Consider the following 18,646-nt stretch of genomic DNA (forward strand, 5'->3'; position numbering starts at 1 on the left):
TAAGCACAGGAAGGTTACTAATGCAAGTAAGTTATCGCTTAAGAAAGAAGAGGTAACAACACTAGGAATGAATCTATATACTGAGTTTGTCTCTAGCTAAAATACTCTTATAGTGTTTTACGTGGGATGTTTTTGGTAAGTTTTAGGCCTGCTGTAACACCACAGTCACTCCCAAGCACATGTTGGTCATGTCTCGAATGAATATAGTTGATCAGGCTATATTGACCCTAGACATGATTACATAACTGCCCAGGTTTAACCACAGTGCCCCAACATCCAAATACTTTTTGGTTTGTTATACTAATGACACAAATTCGGTTATGTATGCATGCTCGTATACTTTTTATAAAAATATTTATACTTTTGAAAGTATACTTTTAGTGTAGAGCACTTAGGCCCCTCAGTGTTTATAGTTGTATACCATGTAAGGTTCGGTATACTAGTTCGCTATAAACAAGGGCTCTGATACCAATCTGTCACACCCCGAAACCGTGATGGCGGAATCGTTCCGGGTTGTTGGACGTCATGCGTAGTATCACAACATTTGTATAGCAACCATAGTAAACACAACCAAACATTGAATACAAATATGAAAAGTGTTTACATCAGTTTGAAACTTGTTTTAAATACATCAAAAGTATGTATAATATAGAAAACATGGCTCTTATTGCTCCGGCTTCACCGAATTCCTGGAAGTACCTGTCTACTAATTCCCTGAGAATACAAGCAGTTTGAAAAATATCAGCATAAAGCTGGTAAGTTCATAAGCATTTAGTTTTAGAGAAAAATGTTCTTTGATTCTTTTGAAAAGTATTCCTCAAGAAAATCCTATATTTTCTTATGAAAGGTAGTGTTGAAAGAGTATCTATTAGTGGAAGATAAACCATCAGTTTTAGAAAACATGTTATCCGTCCTAGAGGTAGAGATGCCAGTTTAGAAATCCCTGTTGGGTTTTGAGCATTCTAACACTCCTATGGTGTACATGCAACCCTATAAACCTTGGATCTATGTTTTCTCTATTATACATGCAAATATTAACTATTCCAAGGTTTCATCCTAACTAGCATATTATGAAGCACCTATACTACAAAGTTCTAGTTAGATGACATACCTTTTGATGTAGCTTGATGTCTTCAAGCTTTAAGAGCTTAGCCCCAATAGTGTGGAAGCCTCAAATGGAATCACAAATCACCAAAACACCTTGGAAGAACTTGAGAGAATATGTATGCACACTAAAATCGGCCCACTCTTATTTTCACACACTTGTCCCAATTTTGTGAGCCAAGGACCCCTTTATATATTATGGAGGATTAGGGTTACATCCATGTAAACCCTAATACCCATGACCTTTCATTTACATAGGATCCATGGGTTAAAAGCTCCATGGACCATCCATGAAAGCTTAGCCCAACCTAAATGAACTTGGTGTTGGGTTATGAGCATTCTAACACTCCTAAGTGTACATGCAACCCTAAATACCTTGGATCTATGTTTTCTCTATTATACATACAATTATGAACATCCAAGGTATTATCCTAATCTAGCATACAAAATAATAAATATAACAAGATAGAATACATACCTCTTTGATTTAGAATGTCTTCATGAAGCTTGAGTGCCTAGTGCCCCAAGTGTGACACCTCAAATGGTTCACACAACACCAAATACACTTGGAATAACTTGAGAGAAACTTGAACACTCCTTGAAATCGTCTAGCCCTCACACTCACACATTAGTGCACGATTTCTTGAGCCATGGGATTCTTTTATATGGTGGCTATTAGGGTTACACCATGTAACTCATAACTTTACCCATTCCTTATGCTCCATGGATTTTAACCTCCATGGAGTATCCATGGGTCACCCCATGGACTTAGTCCAACATAAGGAATCTTGGATCACAAGCCCACATATATAAGAATGAATGATTTACACAATCAACCCATATATTTAATTAGTCTCCTTTTGATCACTTAATTAATTCCAAATTAATTCTTGATCAATACTAATTAAATAACCTTATTAATATATTAGAACTTATAATATATTAACCAACCTTAAGTGTTATTTCTCTCATTATAGTCTATCCAAATGCATGATGCCATGCAACCCAAATGGACCATGCCGGGTCGGGTCAAGTCTTACCAATTATAGTTATGGACTTAGACATTAATCCAACACTTGGCCCATTCCATATATATAAGAGTCCATATTTAATTAGTTCTTTTTGATCACTTAATTAATTCTAAATTAATTCTTGATCAATACTAATTAAATAATATGATTCCATATTAATATATTAGAACTTATAATATATTAATATAAATCATAAATATACTATTCTCAAAAGACTATCCATATAAATTGTGCCGGTGAAGTGCAACCCAAATGGACCATGCCGGGTCGGGTCAAGTACATACCAAATATAGTTATGGACTTAGACATTAATCCAACAGTCTCCCACTTGGATACGTCTAAAACTATTATTGAGTATGACTTCAAAACCTAACTGGCAATCGTAGCTCTTAAAGCCGCTGTCGAACTCTGACCTTGTCAATGACTTGTCCATTAGATAAGGGATCATATATTCCTCCATTCTAGATATCATATGGACTAAGACATGGATTATAATCATTCTCTCTGTCCATTTGTTGTTTCCCGATTTTCGATTTATGATGACTGACTGATTGAACAAATCAAATCAGTCCTGGCTTGGCCAAGCACTCACATGTGTCATCGCTAAATCATCGAGGGGCCCACAGATATCGCTTTTATCCCGAAGGTAAAAGGAATGGATAAACTTCAACTCATATGACTTGTTCTACTACTTGTTGAATCATACACAAAGGCACGTTTTATAACATCGAGTTACCAAATGTGTTTTCGTGCAATCAATGTATAACCAACTCATAGTAACAACTCATATCTCTCGGTTTGAAGAATATAAGATATTATCGTCTCATGATCACTCGTGATGAAATCCATGAAGTGATTCAAATGAGCGCGGGTTGAATCCAATACTCAGAACTTATGAGCACTCATGAGTGTTGTAGCACCACTTTGTCCACCAACTTGGACCTCTACAAACCAACCCATGACAATCTTGATTCATATCTACTTCCAACATATTACCGACTGTGGATGGTTTGAATGACTTAATCATTCAGGAAGAGCGACTTAGTTATTCTGGAAGTCAAAACATGCAAAGTGAAACACAAGAATAAATGAATCAAATATGGTATCAAACCCTATGAATATAAATATACCACTTTTATTTATCACCATACTGATTACTCATTATTTCATTGTTTCGGTTTTATCAACTTTATACCTGAATTAAAAACACTAGTTGTCCCATGCTCCAAGCATGTACACTATGTTTTTCTTAAACAATAGCTTTGCCATACACCAAGTATGCACTCTATGTTTGTCTATGATCCTTACTTTGTGAACTAGATCGATTGAACATACTTTCAATGATTCTCTTTTCACACTCCCAAATCCTTATCAAAAAAATGTAAGAATTCCAAATTCCTATCATTTATCGAAATCTGTTTAGATTTTAAACTTATATGCACTCACCTCTTGTAATGAAAGTGTACAAAGTTACAAAGACTTGTCAACAATCATTAAAAGGTATTCCAATGGAGTTCAACTCTATGGAAACTAAGTCTCATATTCAAAGTACATTGCTTTGAACATGCTTCTTGCATTAAGTTTTTCTAATCTTACACAGAGAACTTCCACCTATGGAGACAACTCCATATTCTCATTTTGACTATCACTTCTGAACAAGAGATGCCTCTTTTCAGAATATGTCAATATGGTCCTTCCAAAATTAGCACTATACTTCCAACTGTCCCTGAGCAACCAATCTTTGGTAAACCTCAGATTGTCCTCGACAATTGCTTAATCATTTTAGTCATATCCAATTCTAGACCTTTTCCCTTCTTAATGCCTCTGGGCATTTGGAAAAATTTAGAAATGACAAATATTATAGCACATGCAATCGATCCTGTACCCAAAGCAAATGGTACACGATTCATGATGTCTCACATAAAGACATGATTCTAGACCAGTCTTTTGCTACAATATTTTTTATTTGCCATGTTTTTAAAATTTGACTATGAAGAGGGATGCCGTAATCATAATCGAATTTTGAGAACGCAATATATAGAATTTCCTTAAGTTGAACCAATCCAACATGAAATTCATATATATATTCTTGACTAAAGATGATTAAGGTCTCAATCTAAGCCTTTAGAACTGAAATGAAATATATCCTCTCCCTTAATTATAGCATAACAACTTTTTCAATCCCTGCACCCTCACGAATTGAAACTTTTGCTTTCTATAATTAACATTGCTAACTTGCAACACTAACAATAATTATCATGTTCCCACTAACATGATGATTATTAGCATAACACTTATGCTCCCACTAGCTTTGACATGTACTCAGAAATCAGCTGGACTTCTAGAAATCAATACTTTATTGACTTTCTTACCAAAGTTCAGATTTCTGATACGAGATGCTTTGATAAAACTTTATCAAAATCATACACCTTTCCTTAGATAGCATGCATGTGTGTCTAAACAATTTCAGAACTATGAAAAGGGATGTCGTAATCATAGTCTCAATTGTTTAGACCTTTTGCCATCTGCTTCAAATCTACTTGGTGGAAGTGTTTCCTCACCATCATTTTCATGAATCGGAGAGAAACCTTATGACCCTTAGATTTTATGGTGTATGTGTTCTTATCCATGTGAATCGTCAAAACCATAGTCACAAGACAAGGATAATGACAAATCCAAACTCATATGGACTGAACTTATGCAATCTTAACTTCTTGCCACATGGCAGTACAGGGCCTGCCATTGCTTCCAAGTTGTTATGCAACCAATTGAGAACTTTCAGAACTCCTATGCAAAGCCAACTTTAACTGGAATGGGCACAGAATATGTCAACACGATAGGTTAGAAACCTCAAGTCGTGTGCTAGTGAAGAACCTCAGGTTTTATTCTTGATTAGTTCTTGAAATTCTTTTTAGGATCTTTAAGACTCCCACTATCCTCTTGACATATAAGACTATCTTGCCAAATATTCAAGAGATAGTGCGGATTCTTTATCAAGACAAACACTTCACACAATTGGCCTTAGTTGGTCTTTGTTTTAACCAAAACATCACAACTTACCAATTTCAAATGTACAAGAGTAGGACACTTTTAATCTTACATTTGACAAGTGTTTTAAACCTTTCTTTAAGATATGTCACTCAAGTTACAATCTTGGAGTATAAATCTAAGAATTGTTTTGGAACGAAGTATGACTCATCTTCCTGATCTAACCATTTCAACAATTCATGACTCCTCTTCTTAGTCATAAGAATGCACTAAGAAGACCTTTAGAGGACTAATTGTGATATGATTTCTAAATCATTAAGATGATCACAAACATGATACTAAAGTACTCTCCCATCTTTTCAGATTTGAGAAACTTTTATCTTTCTGCCTAATTTGATTCTTCCCATTCGTTCTGCCATACATTGAGACTTTTCCAATGTTTCAGAATTATACTTAAACTTGTAAGTATAACCATATTTACTAAACTTTAGTAAATCAAATAGTCTTAACGAGCTTTGTGGTGGACATGACCAGTGCACAAGAATGTGTACTCGATCCCTTTAGTCCTTCACTTGACTCACACATCCATGTGAACAAGTAATTAGTCTTGATTTTCCAATGCTTGAAAGTTCTCATTCATCATACTATTCAACTTGCATGATTCCAAGTTTTGGTCCAATTGAAACTTGGGTGATGAGGAACTTTCCTGATTTGGTAAATTTAGACACTACCACAAATGAAAGAATCAAATCCATTTTCCAATATTGCTGTCAGTGGAATCATATAATCAACAATTTTCCACAAATGTCATTGTAAGGATACTTCAAATAAACAAAATTAAACAATTTTCTTTTATTTTAAAACTTTGCGGAAAAACTTATCCTTACAATCCACATGGAAAATTGTTGTTATCTATTCCTTAGCAATATATCATAACTTCTTAAGCAACTGCTCAAAATTCTGATGCGATCGAAATCCACCTTCGCGATCAGAATCAGCATATACTTCCTTTAAGATTTCTCTCTATTCTTTGATTCTTAAAACATCAACTTGTGACCCAGTCACATCATGTAATGAGGATCTCAGAATAGAATTTAACAGAGTTAGATAATGGGCTCTACCTGATGTAGAGTCAAACTTATTGACTTTAACATCCTTAGGTAAATTTGGCAGCTTTGCAATCAACGCCCCTTCCTTTGGCAAAATAAACATATGGACCCTTTGGTAATAGGACTATCTCAGACTTAGCCTTTCTCTTTACCATTTGGTCAACCGGGTTGACTATGGCCAATCCCTTTCCATTGGGAAGAGAATGCTTTTTCTGGATTTCCAGTGTCACCATTGTCACTGTCCATAAAGTTTTTGGGAAGTTGATATTCTAATCAAATTTGCTTTACTATCGTTCCAAATCATTGCTGATTCAGCAGCACCAAGCAAATAGATATGATCATTAAGGTTCATGTCATAGTCTGTTTCATAGTAGTCCCAAAGGAACTCACTATGTGACTTAGAAAGTGATTGAACATCCAACTTTCTCAAGACTTTGACACCCAACTCTCTCGGCTTGTCAATATGTGACTTCATCTCTAAGATGTGATCACACATAGACCTTGCTTGCCATTAGGGCTTGAGTGACCTTGAACTTGTGGGTTAGGGAGAATAATTTGAGGAGGTGGAGGAAGAGAAGTATGACTTCCATGAGCCAAACTCGGGAAGTCATATTCATTAGGAAAGCTTGGTTTGGGAAGATCATTGTTGTCTAAACCAGACATCAACAATGGGAGAAATTCACGTAAAGTTGATTTAAGTCCTTAATATAACACCCAATATGATATATTAAGGCTAGGACCCAACAAACTATTTTATAACTTGGAAGAGGGATGCCGTAATCCAAGCTATAAAATATTTGAAGGTAGGTGAATGACGATTCACCAATTTCCACCAAGATAAACGAAATGTATTATTAGGTTTAATTGGTTTTGAAACTCCTAGATTCTTTTGAGATTCATTGAACTTTTCAATGGCATGTTTCAATCTCGAGTGTGCCCTTCAGGTTTTGTGACTGGGATGCCGAGGATCACAAAACAAGGTGTGAAGTAACCATGCAAATATACTTGGTACCCTTAATATTTATCCCTCAATCGATGTGCCGGTTAACCACACACGCAATAACGATACTATGATAAACATTAAGTTACCTTTTTCCTACCTTGTTAAGTCCAGGTTAGTGTGCCGGTTAACCACATACGCTCCACTAACAACTTAAACAAAGTGCAAAATGTAATTTCATGGATAAGCACCTTATTCACATTTTCCTAAGTAACTAAGATTGAGAATTTATAAGTGTTTCGTTACTTAGTATTATCATTATACTTATAATGAAGGGAGAATTATAGTCCTTGTCCTACCTGTTCGGCTAACGACCCTCCACCGGTCAAGGAAGCGGTGAGTGAGAGTGGACACCCATTAAACTGCCATTTTATAGGCAGTAACCTTATACCCCCCTTATAGACCGGCTTCGTGAATGAGGCCTACTAATGGTAAGACGACTTGCTCTTATACATATAATATATTAAACTTTTAATATTATAATAGTATAAGGGTGTATTTTAGACATTTAAAATACTTGGTGGTTTAATCTATTAATTAAACTAGACTTTTAATTTAATTAAACTCAAACCATATATTTATGGATTAATAATACTCTTTTAATTAAACGCTTTAATTAACTATTAATAAAGTCCATAAGAGTTAATTTGAACTATTCAACAAAACATCATAATTCCAATTATTAAACTCAAAATTAAAACCATTTAATTAATTGTTTAAGTTATGAACCCAAGAGTTTTAGAATTCAATTCTTTTTTTCATAAAAAACTTTTCTCAAATTCCAAAACTTGAGGGCAAGTTTTCTAATTCTTGAAAACCTTTGGATTCCATAACTTATGGAATTAATGGTGTTTTATGATGAAACTTTCCATGTTCCATAACTTAAGAACAAGTTATGGAATTCTTTAAAACATTAACACCAAATTTTGTAACTCCATAAAAACTTTGAATCAAATTTTTTTTTTTAAAAAAAACTTTCATATCCATAACTTATGGAAGTTTCAAAAACCCTTAAGATCACAACTTTAAAAAAAACTTTTGAGCTCCAAAATTTTATGATAAAATATGTAACTCCTTAAAACATTTAGATCAAACTTTTAAAACTAATAAAATAATCATATCATTTTATCTTTTACTAAATTTGACCTAATTCAACTCATATAACAAATGATTCAAATTTTACAAATAATTCGTTTTTCACAAAACAAGTAATTATCTTAAAATTTGACAAACGTCATGTTTTTTTTTCATTTTTTTTTTCAACTTGAAAATAAAACATTTGCATCAATATAACAGAAAACAACCTGGCTCTGACACCACTGTTGGGTTTTGAGCATTCTAACACTCCTATGGTGTACATGCAACCCTATAAACCTTGGAGTTATGTTTTCTCTATTATACATGCAAATATTAACTATTCCAAGGTTTCATCCTAACTAGCATATTATGAAGCACCTATACTACAAAGTTCTAGTTAGATGACATACCTTTTGATGTAGCTTGATGTCTTCAAGCTTTAAGAGCTTAGCCCCAATAGTGTGGAAGCCTCAAATGGAATCACAAATCACCAAAACACCTTGGAAGAACTTGAGAGAATATGTATGCACACTAAAATCGGCCCACTCTTATTTTCACACACTTGTGCCAATTTTGTGAGCCAAGGACCCCTTTATATATTATGGAGGATTAGGGTTACATCCATGTAAACCCTAATACCCATGACCTTTCATTTACATAGGATCCATGGGTTAAAAGCTCCATGGACCATCCATGAAAACCTAGCCCAACCTAAATGAACTTGGCCCATTCCATATATATAAGAGTCCATATTTAATTAGTTCTTTTTGATCACTTAATTAATTCTAAATTAATTCTTGATCAATACTAATTAAATAATATGATTCCATATTAATATATTAGAACTTATAATATATTAATATAAATCATAAATATACTATTCTCAAAAGACTATCCATATAAATTGTGCCGGTGAAGTGCAACCCAAATGGACCATGCCGGGTCGGGTCAAGTACATACCAAATATAGTTATGGACTTAGACATTAATCCAACAATCCCTGAATACTATCTGTATATATAAACGTAGTTTTATTACTCAAAATAAAACTCATGAAGGGTAGAGTCCGTAAACAAAGTTAGTTTATACTTATTTGCAAGTCGTATAACCATACTTGATATGACCGAGAGACCTTTATAACGTTCTTCAGGCGTTAAGCTAAATGACATTTGTTCACCACAGGCATGCCTGCCTAACTGTAGCTAGCAGTTCTGGTGTGGGATTTTCAGTCCCGAATAGATCTATTCACAAATCTCACGCTCTCCCTCCAGGAGACTCTGGTTATACTATGATAGGATTTATCCCTGTACACCTAAGGGTACAGTATTGAAGTAGAGCCTCACAATTCTGTATAATCTAGTTTACTAGCGAGAAAACAGTATAGAACATTAATTATCCTTGAATAAATATACTTTATACTTCTGAGAAAACATATAACATAAACTAAATCTGTCATAGTTTATATATATTCATCCATGAAATCTGATTTGGTAGAGACTGCCTAGAGGGTTATCCCAAACTATACCTATTATAGTTTATTAGAGTTGATATGGAAAATGTTTTATAAAAACCTTTCTGAAAGCTATGAAGTTAGATTTCCAAAATAACAGTTTCCCTTATACTCAACATATTACAAAAAGAGATAAAATATCCGATTATGTTATTAAACGTGGAAATCGTTGGACTGTATTAATAAGTTTAAAACTTAATAAAATACTTTGAGTTTGGCTTGTATTCCCCCCCTGAAAACATTAAAAACACGGAAAATGTAGGGGTATGAACCCACCTCGGGTGATTTGAATGAAGGATCAACACGACACGCTGGATGTTCAAGTGAAGCCTTCAACATGATTTGATCCTAAATTACATGCAATGACACATAAAGGAGTCAAATGGAGGTGTTTCACCACTAAATGTGATGGAGAACCACTCTACGAACTTGGGACTACTTGCACTAAGTGTTAGAGCCCTAAAGGATTGCATGAGGTGAGTGTATGGCCACCTTTAAGGTGTGTGTGGCCATGGGTGTGTGGCCGTACACCCATGATGGAAGGTGTTCTTGGGGTGTTCAAGGTCCATACTTGCAATCCATGAAGTGTTCTTGGTCCAAACTTAGTTGTAGTACAAGCCTAGGGTCTTATAAGTGGGTTTATGGTCCTATAATGAGTGTGTGGTCGCACACTTGGGTGTGCTGCCACGCAAGTGTGTGTGCGGCCGTACACAGGTGTGTGCGGTCGTACACTCCACACAAAAATGTCCAAAATGCCATTTCCAAGGTACAACAAGGCTAGGGGCATGTCTATCTCGAATATGGAAGTCAAACTCTCACTTTGGAGGGTGTTTTAAGAGTGTGCGGCCACCTTAAGAGGGTGTGCGGCCGCACTCACTTCCAACACGAAGAACATGTCTATTTTTGCACACTTAAGGCCTAGATAGAGGGGTCTTTCATGAATTGAAAGCTAGGGGAAGAAGTACTCACGTTCTTGAAGCTTTGGAAGGTTCAAAGTTGGAGAAACTTGAGAGAATAGAGTTGTGTGCTGCCTAGGTGCTAAAGGAATGAAAAGAAGGAGGCTATCCTTTATATAGGGGTAAGGGTGCTGCCCAAAAGTGAGTGTGCTGCCAAGGGAGTGGGTGTGCGGCCGCACACCCATGTGTACGGCCGTACACTCCTCCAAGAGGTGTGTATGGCCCGGTTTCCTCACTATGTGGCATGATGACTCATTCCTAATATCAACCTTGGTCAAGTTTAAGCTTAGAACACTTAAATGAACCCTTAGATAGTACCAGAAATCGACAAAACAAGTTGAATAATGATTGAATTGATTAATTGTACAAGATTGAAGTTTCCGGGTTGTCACACCCTTTGGTCAAGATTTGGTCAAACTTAACAAACTAACCGAGTCTACCCAGCCTCGTACGAGCGGCGTACTTCGTTCGACCGAGGAGTCGGGGCGAAGACCGCGTACGCGCATCGTACCATTTGGTACGCCCAACGTATGCACTTGGTCAGCCAACCAACTTATTAAGTGTGTAATACATCAAGACTTTTTGTCCAAAACCAAATCTAAGTCCCAAATGTTATCCTTGACCATAAAGTTTCCAACTTTATGGTCTAGCATGGTCATTAAGTGCTTAACACTAAAAACCCCAACGTCTTAAGCCAAGACAACCAAAATCATGCATGGGGAAGAACTAAGAGCCAAGATCATATTTTTATCACTCCAAGTACCCTAAAACGTCCAGAAGGACAGCTTATTGGGTCTAGGGTAGCTCATACCCAAAAGGAGCAAGAATATGGGGCTAATAAGCATAAACTTGAACATAAGCAAGATTTAGTGATAGGACCATCAAGTTCAAAACTTTATACCTCAAAATGAAGCTTGGAGGTGAGGTGTTCCTGGATCCATAAGGTCTCGATCTTCCAAGTTGGTGCTTCTATCTTCACCTTGCTTCAAGGCACCACAAACACACACTTTTGAGCTCAAAGGAACACACATAGGAGATTAGGGTTGCAATGGACAGAATGAGGGTTGGAGGCTGGTGAGGGAGTGAGCATTTGAGAGTTAATGGTATTTATATAGGGTCCAAACCCTAAAAATTAGGATTTGAAGATCTCGCACATACGTGATACGCCCAACATACGTGAGCTCGTCTTAAAACTACAAAAATGCGTCTTAAAACTACAAAAATGCCACTATGGGCTATTTTGCAAGCTTTCTCATACACAAGGGCTAAAATGTAATAACTCTTTATACTTAGGGTTAAAATTGAAAATACCTCATCATCAGAATGTTACAACCACCACCACCGCCAATACCTCACTACCACCACCGCCACCGCTACTACCGCCACCACTACCATCACTATTATCACCTACCACCACTACTACCACCGTTGGCACCACCACCACCACTACCACCATCGCTGCCACCATCACCACCACTGTCGTCGTCGCCGCCACTGTCAAGATTTACTATTTTTATAATTTATATAATGTATCTTTACATATAAGATAAAAATAAAGTAAAATTAAGCAAAATAGACGGAAAATATAATTCTATCATTTTAACATGGATTCCATTTCCATTTTTTGCTAACCAAACGAAATCTAAAATTAATTTCAATTCCATTTCTTGCTAACCAAATGAGATATGAAATTAGATTCAAATTCCTGACAGATTTTTTTTTCCAATTCGAATTGTAATTCCTTTATAAACAATCTACGAACCAAACAACACCTAAGAGTTTTTCATAAAAGAAAAAGTTCAAAATGAAGTTTAATCCGAAAGAAAACAATATAAAGTCTTTGATTAACCCTTAATTTAAAATAATTTTATGGTAATAAAAGTGGATAAGATAATGTTTTACTTCACGAAAATAAGAAAATACGATCATTTTTCTAGTGTTGACTTTTGACTTTTTGTACTTCCCGTTTTATTTATTGGAGGGCCTTCCATTGTTCTTTCTCTCCCACTCACTATATTGAAACCCTAACTCCCAAATTTTACACAATTTTATCGATTCCAAAGGGGAGCAGATTAAATTCTCGAGAATAAGAATGCAACATCAGAGGCTGAAGCAACAACAGCAACAAGCATTGATGCAGCACGCTCTCCTTCAACAACAATCTCTTTATCATCCCGGCCTCTTAGCTCCTCCCCAGGTTCGCACGCACATTTTTCAGACTCTATAATATGTCTTCACAGATACGAATGCTATGTTTTTGTTTGTAAATGTCGTCAGTTGTGAGTTTAGGGTTCTGATTTCGTTTATTGATTATCAATTGATGATCGCGGGTATGGAAAATTTTGTTAGCCCCGTTAATTTCTAGGGAATTCGGATTACTTGCATGGTTTTTTGTGAAATGTAACATTTTCAAATCGTTTTTGTCTCAATCGAATTTTTGAGACCATGTTGTCAATTTCTTGTAACTTTGTGAAAATGACATGATTTGAATTGTTTGTTAGATTGAGGCTGTCAGATGTGAATTACAAGCTACATTGGTCTTCTATTCAGCTAGGCTATGATAGTTTACCTACTACAAAGATCGGTCCATGTTTATCCAGTCATATTCCCATTTTGTTAGACAGTTGAATGATGTATTAAGTAAACAGATCATGGGTGTACTATGTAATTCACTTTTTCCACCAGCTTCACATGCCATCAATGATGCATATTGTTTAAAGTGGAATTGATATAGTTGCTATTAGTGTGTTTTAACTGTCTCATTTGTTTCTCCATCTTTGGTATAAGTGCTAAATCTTCTTGCTTGCTCCACTAGATATCATTGTTGATATGAACTTTACTCCTCCTAGTCTATGCTAAAATAAGTAACGCCTTTAATGCTGTTGAAATGAACTTTGCTGCTCCTATTCTATACCAAAGATAATCCAAGGATTGTTATTACAAAATGACTCGCATGCTCCTTGAATTTTGGTTCTTGGAAAAGACCAGTTCAAATTTCCTGGAAACGATTTTCTCTACTTCTAGCTACTGGGATTTTTTTTCTTTTTTTATATAAATCTTAGCTTTCTATCGTAACTTTTTTTTTTCTTTCACTTTTTCCATTTTGCAGATCGAGCCAATTCCAAGTGGAAATCTGCCTCCTGGGTTTGATCCAAATACATGCCGCAGTGTGTGAGTGGTTTACAAACAATTGTGTACTTTATTTTTCTTCTTTTCCTATAAACAGCATGAAAGCCTTGTAATACTCTCATTATAGTGCACACCTGAAGTGCACAATGCTTGTATTGTTATTGCCTTATTCATAACTGGAAGATTCTTTAGCTAAAATTATTTCTTGAATGCAGGTATGTGGGTAACATTCATACACAAGTTACTGAACCACTTCTTCAAGAGGTTTTTGCAAGCACTGGTCCTGTTGAAGGCTGCAAACTCATAAGAAAAGATAAGGTAAATGGGATCAATGTTTATTCTTTTTAATTTTTGTATAATTAGCTACACAGATAATAACATCTCCTGTTCTTTTCTACCACCCAGTCATCTTATGGATTCATCCACTACTTTGACCGTAGATCAGCTGCACTTGCTATAGTATCTCTAAATGGAAGGCATTTGTAAGTGTTTCATAATTTCTGTTTTTCACCTCAAAAATCTAACTCTTATCAATTTCATCCACAGATTTGGGCAGCCTATTAAAGTCAATTGGGCATATGCCAGTGGCCAGAGGGAGGATACCTCAGGTTTTACTTATTTTCACCTCTAACTAGTTTACTGTTATTAAAACAGTCAATTAATACGATAACATTACTACCTTTTTTTTCAGGTCACTACAATATATTCGTAGGTGATCTTAGCCCTGAAGTTACAGATGCTATGCTGTTTGCTTGCTTCTCTGCCTATGCTAGTTGCTCGTAAGCACATCTCTCTCTCTCTCTCTCTCTCTCTCTCTCTCTCTTACACACACTGATACACTTCTTGTGTGTGTGTGTGTGTGTGTGTTGGTTGATTCTAGGGATGCAAGGGTAATGTGGGACCAGAAAACGGGCCGTTCACGAGGTTTTGGCTTTGTTTCTTTTCGTGATCAACAGGTTAGATTTTCATTTTTTCTATTATATCCCAAGTTTTTAATTTGAGTTTTGTATTGAAGAAGTTATGATCTGAGTTTGTTGATTTCTGTTTAGGATGCTCAAAGTGCTATAAATGACTTAACGGGTAAGACTGATGAAAAACATTAATTCCTTCCATGATTAAATAATTATCATTTATCAAAAAACTAAAAATGTAAGTTTTCAGGTAAGTGGCTTGGGAGTAGGCAAATACGCTGCAACTGGGCCACAAAAGGTGCTGGTACTAGTGATGAAAAACAAGCTTCAGATTCCTCCAAAAGTGTAGTCGAGTTAACTAATGGAACTTCAGGTATTAATATTATATATAAATATATAATAATTAATAATTAATAAATAGTAATATTTTCTTATTTTTGCAGAGGATGGTAAAGAGCTTGGTAACAGTGAGGCACCCGAGAATAACCCACAGTACACGACTGTTTTTGTTGGCAACCTTGCCCCCGAAGTAATTAGTTATTTTATTATATTATTATTAAGACAAAACGAGAATAAAGAAATAACAAAATAAATTGAACTTAAAATTGTTACAGGTGACCCAGCTTGAGCTTCATCGGCATTTCCATTCGATTGGTGCTGGTGTAATTGAGGAAGTGAGACTGCAACGCGATAAAGGATTTGGTTTTGTGAGATACAGTAATCATGGGGAGGCCGCTCTCGCTATTCAAATGGGCAACACACAATCCGTTTTATATGGTAAACAAATTAAGGTATGTATTTTTTATTTTTATTTTTAAAAAATAATATTTAATACCCGAATATTATATAATACTATAATATTTGTTGATTTTTGTAGTGCTCATGGGGAAGCAAGCCGACTCCTCCGGGAACAAGTTCAAATCCGTTACCGGAACCGGCACCTGCACCGATGCTATCGGCGGTTGATTTGTTGGCGTATGAGCGACAGCTGGCGATGAGTAAGATGGGATTGGGTGTGGGAGGGGTGCATGGTCCGCCTATGATGGGGCAGCATCCTTTTAAACAAATGGGAATGGGAATGGGAATGGGTGGTGCTGCCGGAGCAAGTCAGGCCATATATGACGGTGGTTTTCAGAGCATTGCTGCCGCCCAACAACTCATGTATTATCAGTGAGAGGACGAGTCACTAGTGCTGTTGACCTTTCTTTCTTTTTTAAATCTCGCTGGCCTTTACACGTGCCTTTGCAGATATTGTTTTTGAGATTTTTAGGAGGCTTTGTGTTTTTTTTTTTTTTTTTTTTTTTTTTTTTTTTTTTTTTCTATCTCCTGATTGGGAGATTGTTGTCGTATTTCTATGTTGATACATACCATGTAATGTTTAATTTTACCTGTTTAATCAATCATCGTTTGTGCTATTTATATTGTCAAAACCTAACTAAACTATGGATATACATTTATGGTTGAAACGACCAAAATGCCATTACTACTACAGCTTCATTTGTTGTATTCCTACTATCATAGCAATGCATCTCATGCTAAAAAAATAATAGATTTTGGAAGTTGGATGCAAAAAACAAACTCTTTAAATTACCGTTGCATATTTAGAATTAGCAAAAGTCCATGGACTAGCATGGTAATTTACACTTATTGTTAACCATCTTTTTAGATTGATGCAATCTAGGATCTGGCCATCTGCCGCTTAGTGCTGAACTTAAAAATCAGGATTAGCCATCAGGTTCTGGTGTTAGATCTCAGGTTAGTAGATCAATCATCAGGGCCTTGGTGCTAGATCTAGATTTGTTCTGTGGTGTAATGATCGCTAGTAAGTTTCCCTCTTGAATCCTAGTCACAATCACAAAAAAAAAAGATCATTAGAATTGCCCTAGAGCATGTCCCCAAGAACAGGTTCCGACAATCAAATCAGATCGGTATGGAATAAGGAGATGGTTTCTCCTAGCCAGAGAGAATCATCTTGGTCTAGAGAGGATGTATGTGTGAAGGAGAGAAAGGGCTAAAGTTTGGAGATTAGAGATCCCTCTACATGGCTGCTGGAGGGCTTTATTTATAGCTAATGAAGGAACAAAGAGAAGACCATAAAGTGTTGTCCAACTTAGCCAAACGTTATCCCTCTTGGCTAGTGTCGCTCTGCTTGGCAGGTGTTGCTCTGCTCGGCTCAACACGTGTTCAACTTAGCAAGTTCAATCATCTTAGTTAGGTCATGTTAATGGACCTAACACTAAGGTCCTACTAATGGATCTAACACCAAGGTGATTAGACTTGACAAGTTCAATCAACTTGGTTAGGTCATGATTAAGAGGGTGTGAGAGATTTCATTTTGAAGTTGAAAATGACTTTTGCCAAAAAGGATTTATTGACTTATGAAGGTGGGAAAATGAGTTTTTAAAAAAGTGTTTGAATTAGCTTTTTAGTAGCAAAAGTTAATAAGTCAATAAATTAAAAAGTGTTTGGCTGGAAATTGTCTTTTGTTTGTTTTTTTTTTGTTTTTTTTTTTAATCTTAATAAGTTATAAGTCGTTTTAAACAGTCACAATTTGTTACTTCTTAAAAACTCTCTTTCAAAGGCTAAACAAAAATGAGTTTTAAAAGTCATTATTAAGTAACCAAACATTTTTTTTTAACTTATTAATTTTTCACGAAGTCAGCAAGTTAATAAAGAGTTTTTAGATGAACACCCAAACACCCTCTAAGATTTTGATGCTGTTGGTCTATTAGTATGACCTAACCAAGGTGGTTGAACTTGCCACGATGAACATCACTGGTCGGACAAGACAACATTTTCCGAATAGAGCAACACTTGTCGATGAGAGCAATAGTAACCGAGCAGCACAACAATGGATGAGTTGGCAACACTTTATAGTCTCCTCATTCTCTTCACCATGTGGACGGATCTCCATCTCTATACTTTATCCCTTTCTCTCCCTCACACATACACCCTCTTTAGACAAAGATGGTTCTTTCCAACCAGGAGAATCCATCTTCTTATTCCATACTCCATACTGATCTGACTTGATTGCAAGAGCTTGCTCTCGGGACACATGCTATGGGGCGGTTCTAACGATCTTCTTCTATGATTGTGACTAGGATTTAAGACAGGAATTCACTAGCGATCATTACACCCTGAAACCAAATATAGATCTAGCACTAAGACCTAATGAATGATCCAAATCTAACACCAGGACGTGATGACTAATTATGATCCAGATCCAACACTAAGACATGATGATCTAATCCTAGATTGCATCATAGATAAACACATATCCATAACCTTAATGATAACAAATCGACTATGGAAACAATTATGTACCAAATATTCCCCTCAAGCCATAAATGAAGAAGCCTTACACATCTATTGTGTGCTGTACTATAACTGAGTTAATCTAGATTTAAACCATATTCATTATCACTAAGTAAATAACAAAACGTCGGGTTGTAATTATTTTGGGATCCACTCATCCTTAAGAATTCAATAATATCAAGTAGAGGCCACATGTCTTTGTTTGACCGTTTGAAGTACGATTGATAAATTCGGTTAAACATTTTTGCAAACCAATTCAGTCGAGTTATTAATATTTGTAGTATTGATAAAAGTCATTAAACTAATGGATTTCTTTTTTTTGTTTTTAGGCCAAATCAAACTGATTCAAAGAAATATATTATGTTTTGGTGTTAAAATCGATTCCAACTATATTTCAAAACGAATATCTTTTTTAATTAATGTTAATACTTGATAGATAGTAACACATAAAAATGGTGTTATACTCTTCTTTTTTTACGTCAAAACACTAGACTTCTTTCTTTTTACATAGGGATGA

At 35.7% G+C, this 18,646-nt stretch overlaps 1 protein-coding gene across 1 annotated transcript; it reads left to right on the forward strand.

Moving 5' to 3' along the window:
• The first annotated feature begins 12,762 nt into the window (after window positions 1–12,762).
• Window positions 12,763–16,229, forward strand: LOC145145604 (oligouridylate-binding protein 1B-like). The gene is made up of 12 exons (XM_079074947.1): window positions 12,763–12,971; window positions 13,884–13,945; window positions 14,119–14,221; window positions 14,309–14,385; window positions 14,450–14,511; window positions 14,595–14,682; window positions 14,784–14,859; window positions 14,953–14,983; window positions 15,065–15,187; window positions 15,258–15,343; window positions 15,429–15,605; window positions 15,692–16,229. The coding sequence occupies exons 1-12, from the start codon at window positions 12,867–12,869 to the stop codon at window positions 15,986–15,988; spliced, it is 1,287 nt and encodes a 428-aa protein (XP_078931073.1). The 5' UTR covers window positions 12,763–12,866; the 3' UTR covers window positions 15,989–16,229.
• Window positions 16,230–18,646: the final 2,417 nt, after the last annotated feature.

Source organism: Lactuca virosa, chromosome 1 (assembly GCF_052849685.1).
Source record: "Lactuca virosa cultivar CGN04683 chromosome 1, Lactuca_virosa_CGN04683_v6, whole genome shotgun sequence".
In the NCBI taxonomy this organism is placed as follows: domain Eukaryota; kingdom Viridiplantae; phylum Streptophyta; class Magnoliopsida; order Asterales; family Asteraceae; genus Lactuca; species Lactuca virosa.